We start from the raw sequence: 9,252 nt of genomic DNA, 5'->3' as shown, positions 1-9,252 counted from the left end.
TGGACTCTGCACCTGCTGCGGACCCTCTCCTCTCTGGCCACTTCTCTTCCCTGGACTCTGCACCTGCTGCGGACCCTCTCCTCTCTGGCCACTTCTCTTCCCTGGACTCTGCACCTGCTGCGGACCCTCTCCTCTCTGGCCACCTCCTGCTGCCTGCCTGCCCAGGAGCCCAGCTGCCTGACACCCAGAGCCACAGCACTGGGGCGGGGGGCACAGGCAGCCCACCAGAAAAGGGGCAGGGGGCCTGAGTGGGGGTCCCTGGCCTCATCTCTCTGCTGCTTCTCTGGGCTAGTCCCTTCCTGGCAGCGGGGGAAGGTGAGGTTGGAGGTGGGGGGGGGGGGCCGGCGGCCCCCGGCGGGGGGGGCCCGGGGGCATCAACAGCGCCCCCCAACCAGGGGACAGACGGAGCTGGCTCAGTTTGGAGCGGCCCAGCCTCAGACATGATTTCCGGGGCTCCTCCCGGGGCCTGGCTGGCGCTCATAGTTGGGGGGCCTCCTCCAGAAAGCAGAGATGGGAGCCCTTGGGTGGGCCCCCGAGGGGTGCCAGGACAGGGGCCGGGCCCTGCCTCCCTGCTCCGGGGACCCTGGTCTGGCTCTCCACAGGGTGGCTGCGGGGCGGGGGAGGGGCACCTGGGCGACAGCGGCGGTTCTCAAGGGCACGCCCTGCGCAGCGCACTTATCTGAGCACCTCAATTTTCCGTCCCTCTACGATCGTCCCATTCAGCTTCTCCCGGGCTCGGTCAGCGTCTGAGCTAGTTTCAAAAGTTACAAACCCAAAACCCTGTGAGCGGAGAAGGACAGGCACGGAGAGAAAAGGATGAGAGGAAGGAAGACACAGGAGGAGTGGGGGGTGGGGGGCAGGGCAGTGGGGGATGGGGGGTGGGGGGGGAGAGAGAGAGAGAGAGAGAGGGACTGAGTCAGGTGAGTTGAAGGAGAGGTCGGCAGCCCAGAGGCCTGCCCTGGTGCTACCGGCAGGATGCCCAGGAAGGGTAGGGCCCCAGGCGGGGGCAGCTGTGGGCCTGACCCGAGCCCGGCCTGCACCGACGGCCTGGCACCTCCCGGAGGACAGGCCAAAGCTCCAAGAGAGATGCTAACCTGGGCCAGAGACCAGGACGGTCACCCTGATGCCCCCTGGGGGGCAAGGTGGGGCGGGGGGCGGGGTGGTCAGGACCTGGGGGGGGCAGCCCCATCCCTCTTCCCCCCAAGAGCCTGTATGGGGCGGGGGGAAGTCTTCCCTTGCCTGTGCAAGGAGCAGGATTTGTCCGTGCCAGGCCCCCTCCCGCTGCCCCCCCTGCAGCCGCGCCCCCAAGCCTCCAGCTCTGGGCAGGCCAGCGGCCCCCCCTAGGAGGAGCGGCTGGGCAGGTGAGGCCCCGGACCAAGGGGCCCAGGGCTCCGGGCGCAGACAGAGTGGTCCTGGCAGCTCGGAGAGAGAGAGAGATATCGCCGCGGCGGCGGCGGCGGCGACAACCCAGACGGCGGGGCGGGGCGGGGCGGGGCGGAGGCGCGGGGAGTACAAGCACCCGTGTAGCTCAGGGGTCCTCGGGCGCGAAGCTCTCCAGGAAGGAAACGCACATTTCACAGGTTAGCCTGGCGGGACCTACAGCCGGCGCGGGAATGGTGGCGGCCTCTGGGCGGCACCCACCTTGGAGCCCCGCTCGTTAAAAATGATCTCCACGTCTAAAATTTTTCCGAATTGCTGCAGAGACAGAGAGGGGGCGGGGAGACAGGGGAGGCGGGTTAAGAACGCCCCGGCCGCGCGCCTTGCGGCCCGAGAGACCCTCACCGGCGGCCCGGGTCTGGCCCCTGCCCTGCTCCACCAGCCCCTGCAGGGAAGGGGCCAGCCTCCGGGTGGGGCGGGGTCTGGGGACAGGAGATCCCTCCTCGAGTTCTCAGTGGCGAGAACTGCCCCTGCCTAAAGGCCAGGTGAGGGCTGAGGACTGGGGGAAGGGGCAGCCTTCCCCAAGTACCTCCCCTCTCCCCGCCTGCACTCTGCCCCGTTCCTGATGGCCACCTCTAATTCACACTAAAGGGTAAAGGGCTAAGGCCAGGTCCTTCCCAAACGGCTGGGTGCTGCAAGGGGAGCAGGTAGCCCTGGGAGAGACCCCATACCGCTAGAGCTTGTGCTGTCTGGGGCTGGGCTGTGTGGGGTACAGAACCACACCGACCCCAAACCCCTCTACCGATCTCGGACGTGCCAGCCAGGCAGGCACAGATGCTGTGGTGGGCCCCTTCCTGCCCCATCGCTGGCCCCGGACCCCCAGGAGAAGCCCTGGCTCCCTCACAGTCACGTGAAACTAAATCCCCAAAACCGGGTCCCCAGGGGCCTGTCCTGCGGCCTCCAGTGTGTGTAACTGATGGGTGTCCCCGACATTCCACAACGCTGGGAGCCGGTGTCTAAAGGAACAGGGACACGACACAGAGCAACACAGCAGTGAATCCCGACTCTGACGGAGACCAGAACGAGGAGGAAGGTGCCTGTCCCGGTGCGGGGACGGGCTGAGTGGACGCCCCGGTGTGGGGAGGGGGTGAGCTCTGGTGTGGGGACGGGTGAGCAGACGCCGGTCGGTGCCCATTGTACGGGGACAGGTGATGGGATACGGACTGAGGGTCCCGGTCCAGGTGAGCTCTGTAAGGCAGCAGCCTGGTCCAGGCCAAGATGAGCCAAATCCTGATGATTCCCGATTTCACCGGCCCCTCACTGTCTCGAAGCCCCATGTGCCGTGGGGTCCGGCCTCCAAGAAGGGCGGTGGCTATTTGGGGCGCGGTGTGGGTGCTGGGTCCGTCCCGGGGCCACCCTCAGGGCACCTCCCCTTTGACGAATCGCATCTGGGAGGTGGTGGCATGAAGGCAGGCCTGGGGCTCGGGGACCAGAGCCCGCCTAGCGTGTGGCAGGGGTGAGGGCGGGCACCGTGCCGGCCACGGGGAAGAGGGTTTGGGGTGAGGGACCCAACGCGGGCCAGGTGCATGAGGCTTCCACGGCCACGCGGTTCTCAGACAAATGGCCCGGCCGCTGCCCGCCCACCCGCCCGCGGGCACCTAGTGAGCCCGGCACCTGCGTGGCGCTCAGCTCAAGCCACAGCACGGAAGGCCCGCCCTGTGCGTTCTCACAGCCACGCTGGCTTCCTGCGGTCGGAGCACCTGCCCAGAGCCCCGCAGTCACAGGCCCGGAGTGACAAAGTGCTCGGCCCTCAGCACGCGGGAGAGGCAGGGGCTGGGCTGAGGCCAGGAGGCTGAGCTGCCTGTCCAGGTGCCTTCGGAGGGCACAGGGGTCCCTGGAGCCCTGGGTAAGCCCCTGGGACTGCAGAGTCATCGCCGACCCGGCGCTGGCCTCAGCCCGCGGGGTCCCTACGAGGCCCGGAGCACAGGCCGAGCGCGTGGGGCGTGTTCTGGCCGCTGCTGCTCCGTGAGCTTAGGTCCTCCCTCCTCCCGTCCATCCCGCCGGCTCAGGTCAGGGCAGGGCTGGCCCCGGGAGGCAGCGGGGTCCCGGGGTTGGGGGATGAAGGGGCCGTACACACTCACCCCGAACATTTGCCGCAGGTCGGGGTCCCTGAACCGGAAGGGGATGTTGGAGACGTGCAGCCGCTTGGGCTGCTGCTTCTCTGTGGGGTCGGAGGGGTGGAGTGGCTGGCTGTCCGTCTGGGCCGCCTCGTCTGTCTGCTGCGGGCAGAGGACCCGGGCTGTGAGCTGCCCCTCTCAGCGCCCACCCCGCAGGGAGGGGAGGGTCTAGAGGCCGGAACCCCCAACCTCCTGGGTGTCCCCATCCTGGTGCTGGGGCGGACGGCTTTCCCTGCGCGCCGCCTCAGCCTCAGAGCTCCCGGCGCCAGGCCTCTGCGCGGGCTGCGCCGGCCGCCAATGCGGGACAAGGCCTCCGGGGCTGGGGGCGTCTCCACTCCCCTCTCCCGGCTCTGCCCTGTCTGCAAGGCTGTGACCTGAAGGGTCCCTCAGCTTCACCGTCAAAGTCAGGGTTGGCCCTTTGCCGGACACAGCCTGTGTTCAGGGAGCACGGACAGGGACCCTCCCGGTTTCCAAGACCTGATGAGGAGGTGCAGAGGCTTCAGGGCCCAGGCACGCACGTCTTTGTGTCTGTCTGCGGCCACCCCGGGCTGCCTCTCCCTCCTCCCCGCTGCTGCTCGGCACCCGCCGGCGTGGCTGCTCTTCCAGGGCACGGGACAGCCCAAGTTCAGCCCGTTGGTGTCCTTCCCCATTGGGGACCCGAGCATTAGGGTCGGAAAGACTCGGGGCTCAGAAAACAAAGCTACCACGGGGCAAGGACCTCTCACCCTGTAGCGCCTGTGAGGACGAGGCGGCCGGATGGCCTTCTCGGTGGTCTTCTGTAAGGACGGGCCACCCGCTCACTGCCCGGCTGGCCATCAGCCTGGTTCAGCCCCCGCTGAGCCGCCACGCCACAGGCACGCATCGGGCGCTCTGTCAACGGCACCCTGAGACGGTCCCCCTCGGCTCACCGGGACCTGGTGCTAGACCTTCCCGGGGACACAGCAGCGCTGCCCACCGCCAGCCCCGAGGCGCGTTCTGACTCATGGCCAGTCAGGGCACGAGGGCTGGCGAGCGGCCCTCAGCCAGGGACGGGCAAGGCGGGCGCACAGGTGGCCCAGCACCTGTTCCTGGGGCTCCTCCACTCTGTCCCCGTGTGCCTGGGGGGCTAGTGGCCTGAGAACACGCCTGTCCCTGCTCCTTGCTCGCCTGCCCCAGTCCCCACTTCTCTGTCACGGCTCTCTCGGGCTCTCATTCCTGGCCCTCTGCTTGCGCTTGGAGGCTTGTCTGCTGCTGGGACAGCAGGACCTTGGCTGGGACACGAGGGGCGTCCTGGCTCCAGCACGGCTACCTTGAGCATCTCTGACACGCCTGGAGAGAGCAGGGGCCGGAGCGTCCCCGAGACCCACGCTGGAGTTTGTACGAGGGAAAGTGCTGGCGGCCACGGCCTCCCGCGGGGCCGGAGAAGCGCCGGCAGCGGACCGGCAGCGGAGAGACGCTCAGACACCGCTTCCCACGCGTCTCTGAGCACTGCTGCTTCGCATAAGCCACTTTTTGGTGGGTTTCCTTGTGGTCCAGCAAAGCAGCGCTGACGGATACAACAGGCCTCCCAGAGTCAGGTGAGGGGGGCAGGGCCAGGCCACTGGGCCCGAGGCCTCCTCCAAGCCGAGGAAACGGAGCCCAAGGGCCTGCCAGTGGCAGGAGGTCTGTCTGTGCTCTCCCGAGGGGCTGCCCTCATTGGTCGACCTGTTCATCCTTTCTGGAAGGAGGGGGCCACCCTCTACTGCGATGCCCAGCCAGGAGGCCTCCGGTCAGGCTCTGGGCAGCAGGGGCCAGAGGTGAGGGGCGCCGACGCCATCAGCTCCCGGGCTGCCGGGAGAGGCCGAGCACCTGCTCCCAGGTCCCTCACACTCAGCTCTGCGCTCCCACGTTGCAAGCAGCACACGGCGCGCGATCCCCAGTGCAGCTGGAAGCCACCGTCCTCTTGTTCACCCGGGGCGTGCGTGACCTGTCCCAGCGGGGTGGCCACCCTCTGAGGGGCGGGCCTGGTCCTGACGCGTGTGTGTGCTCGGTGCCCTCCTACCGGGCTGCCGAGTGATGTGCGTCCACGGCGGGGCTGGACGGGAGGCAGCGCCCGGGCCCGGGGGTCACCAACCACCCCTAGGAGGCTATCGCACCTTCCACGGAGGAACCGCTGTCAGCGGCCTTGGGGTGCCTCAGGGACCCCCCGAGGGCGACTCCTGCCAAGCCAGGGACCTGCGCATTCCCGACCGGCCCCTCTGCTCCCTGCAGAGAGCAGACTGGTGCGAGACCTCCTCCCAGAGGAAGCAGAACCCACCGTGTGTGGCTCTTCCTGTGTCGTGGTCAGGGTGGGCAGCACCCTCTGTCACCAGCCCCCCCCCCCCCCGCATCTCACACAGCCGGGCCCTCTGTGGCTCCTGGGTACAGGTGACTCAAGGAGGCGCCCTGAATTGGGGAATTTGGCCTGAGAGGGGCATGTAATGCTGGCCGCGGCCAGCAGAGGGCAGAAGTCAGCTCGGCCAGCGGCATCCAGAGCAGCGGGGGAGCCCCCGGAAGGCGTTGCCCAGACACGTGTCTGGGCCCCCCCCCCCCCCCCCCGGGCCTTCCTTCTGCCCTGGGCCACTGTGAGTCTGCATGTCCAGACCCACCTCCCTCAGCTCCAGACCCTCCGCGGAAGCCTTGGAGGGGAACCACCTGAGGGCAAGAGGGGTGGGGAATGGGGTGTTGGGGGTCCTGTGGGATGAATCATGAGTGGGGCCAGAGCACCAGCAAGGAAGGAGCTCCCTCGCCCCCCCAGGGCAGACGAACGGGTTTGGTGTTGAATCATACGCTGTTTGGAGGAACCCCGGTGTTAGCAGCCTGGCCGGGTGAGAGGGGCAGGGTCCACCCCCACCCCATGCGGCCTTTCCCTGGGACTAACTAGCCTTGTCCTTCCTCTCTCTCCTTTAGAGCAACCTCTGCCCCTGGTGCTCAGGGCAGGGAAAAAGAAAACAATAGTGTCCCACCCCCACCGGCCTCAGTCACCCTCCCCTCCCCAGCTGGCCACAGGGGCTTTGCTTCTGCGCCCCTCTCCTTGCACACTAGCCATCACATCCCCCCGTGCTCCCCATTCAAGGCCAGGAGCCGACCCCTCGTGGACCACGGTCCAGATGTGCCCAGGGCACCCCCACTGTTGGAGGAGCCTACAGCCCCCACACCGGGGCCTCCCTGAGCTCACTCAGCACAGGGAGAGGCCAGAAGAGCCCTGGGCAGGGTCCGGAGGGTCCGGCGGGGGGACTGGCAGCAGGACGCCTCATCGCTGGACGGAGCCAAGGCTTGTGATGGGACATAAGAAGAAACGACTCCTGGAAACGTTTCTCTGCAGCCCCTCACCCCTGCTCCCCCAGAGGCTCCTGCGGACTCACGTAAGGACTGTCCACTGCTCCCCAGACACGGCTCAGCCCTGCTGGGGGGCTGGTGGGTCTGGGAGAGGCCATCTCCACTTGTGGCCTGAGCCGTTGCTTTGTGACTATGCTTTCATCATAACGGGCAGCCCCTTCCTCAGCAGAGCTGTGTCCTCCCACGTTGGACTCTGGACGTCAGACTAAGAGCCCCCTGCGGCCACACGCTGACTGAGGGTGTCGTCTGCTTGCCCCTGGCCAGGGTGGTGGTGGCGGCACAGGGCTGGTCTCACCCGTGGAGGCAGGGGGTAGGTAGGGGAGGGCTGGGGGGACTCATCAGCCTCTGCACCTCACACTCCGCCCCAGCCCCCCACTGTCCCTCTGCTGACGGCTCCCGGAGCCACGTGCAAAGGGGGCCGAAGTCCGAAGCGCCTGCTAGCCAGGGAGGGGACAGCCCAGGGGACAGGCCCTGGGAGGCTCACCGCGCAGAGGGCGAGGCGGACAGTGGGAGTAGTTTCTGAGTGCGGAAGCCCCTCCGGCTGTCCCAGGATTCAGGGAGCACTGGGGTGGGGGGAGCACCTGCAGGGGGCCTGTGTGACCTTGAGGTGAGCACTCTGGGAAGGCGGCCCCCGGCTGGTACCCCAGGCCGCGCAGAGTAGCAGGAGGGGCCCCGATCCCTCAGCAGCCCCTGTCCTGCACAGCACCCTGTGCCGCTTCTGCAGAGACACCGCGATGACCAGCAGAATCCACATTTGGGAGAGAGCAGATCTGGACAGAGGCCGTAGTCCGCACTGCCCGCTGCCCTGTACTCCCTTGTCCAGACTCCAGGGTGCCCTGTACCCCGCCTCTGGACCCCGAGATGGGTGAGGAGGACCCAGGGGAGGCTTCAGTGAGCGGAGGCATCTTCACGCGAGGATAGGACGGACGTGGGGCAGCTGACAGAGCGCGGAGGTGCTGAGCTTTTAGCTGGGAGCACTGGGCAGGGCCTTTGGGAAGAAGGTGGCTACTGGCATCTTCGGGCAGGCCGGGGTGCCCTTGCCCTCTCCAGCTCCTCCCGAGGCGGGACGCCGCTGCTTGTGTAAACATCCAGGCTCCGCGCGCGTGCGCCGTCCAGCGGGGCCGTCTCTGCCTGGGTGTCTTGACGACCTCTGCGTCCCCAGCAGCCACACCCGCGGGGGACCATCTGGCCTCGGGACATGTCCAGGAAAAGTCTCTCCTCTGTATCCCCAGATGGAAGACCCCCAGACCCTGACCCCTTCCAGGACTCGAAGAGACCGGGGCTGGAAAAAGGCAGGTCAAGGCGGCCCCACTGGCCAGGCTTGGGGTGCTCTCGGGCCCGCGCTTTCCTCGGGAGGCGCCTGGCTCCAGAAGTGAGACCCCCACCTCTCAGAAGGACCGAATCCTTTCCGGGACTCCTGAGCCCCCCCACGGGCAGGGAGGCCGCGACTGGCCCCTTGTTGGCTTTCACGTCCCTGACGGGTGGGCTGTGGCGGCCGCCGCAGGGCAGGGCCGGCGCTGTCTTCCCATGCCCCCCCGTGCCGGCTCAGTGCGGCGCGCAGCAGGGTCCCCACGACCGTGGGCCGAGTGAGGGTGCTCCTGGCGGCCCGGCCGCACGTGGCGCTCCGGTGTCAGGGAGGCCTCCCGGCCCGTTCCTGGGGTGCAGGCATTCGCTCTCGGTCCCCGTCTGTGCCCCTGCCGGTCTGACCCCCTGGTCTCCTGCGCTCCTTCCAGGCGAATCCCGGGCCTCGCCCTTTGCTCGTGAGGAGGCCACGTCATGGGAAGTCGGGCGGATACAGACTGTTCACCAGGGCCCACTGGAAGGAGACTGTCCACCAGCCGGGACGCGGTCACGCCGAGCCCCTCTGGCTCTGCTCTGAGCACACCCACGTTGCGGGTTTGAGGAAGCAGAAGCAGAGCGGCCCCAAAGGAATGGATAGTTTGGCTCCCAGGTCGATGGCCCGGAACCCTGAGGGGCGGGGGGCGTCCACAGGTCTAGACACCCCGCATGGGGACGCGGGGAGTGGAGACGTCTGATGCAGCTGTGGCACTCCACTCAGGACGGAAGGGCACGGGCTGGGCCCCACACGAGTGTCTCCACCCCAGCGGGCAGCGCGGGCGCTGCGGTCCACACCGGGAGGGTGGGCGGTATCTGGGTCCACATGGTGACCCTGGAGCCAGGCTGGACGGGGGGGGGGGGGGGGGGGGGGGGGAGGCGGGGGGGGCGGGGGATGGGGCGCCCATCGGGAGGCTGCCGGGGCCGGGCCGCTCCTGGGCAGCACGGGGTCAGCTGGCCTTCTGCCCGGCCCCGGCAGCCCGCACCAGGGAGCCAGCAGGGACAGTGGGACGATCCCAAAGCCTGG

The 9,252-nt window shown here is 68.1% G+C and overlaps 1 protein-coding gene across 13 annotated transcripts in view; it reads right to left on the bottom strand.

Annotated features, from left to right (window-relative positions):
- Nucleotides 1-9,252, bottom strand: part of RBFOX3 (RNA binding fox-1 homolog 3) — a 398,328-nt gene that overhangs the window by 11,317 nt on the left and 377,759 nt on the right. For 11 of the 13 annotated variants that reach the window (XM_059379596.1, XM_059379602.1, XM_059379600.1 and 8 more), the window contains 3 exons: nucleotides 3,519-3,656; nucleotides 1,642-1,695; nucleotides 688-780 (listed from right to left, as the gene is read on the bottom strand). In XM_059379596.1, coding sequence (XP_059235579.1) covers nucleotides 688-780; nucleotides 1,642-1,695; nucleotides 3,519-3,656 — 285 coding nt within the window. The remainder of the gene's footprint in view (nucleotides 1-687; nucleotides 781-1,641; nucleotides 1,696-3,518; nucleotides 3,657-9,252) is intronic. The other 2 variants (XM_059379592.1, XM_059379604.1) reach the window with 1 other exon arrangement.

This window comes from Mustela nigripes, chromosome 16 (assembly GCF_022355385.1).
Source record: "Mustela nigripes isolate SB6536 chromosome 16, MUSNIG.SB6536, whole genome shotgun sequence".
Classification (NCBI taxonomy): domain Eukaryota; kingdom Metazoa; phylum Chordata; class Mammalia; order Carnivora; family Mustelidae; genus Mustela; species Mustela nigripes.
This window is presented reverse-complemented; position numbering and strand designations above follow the sequence as displayed.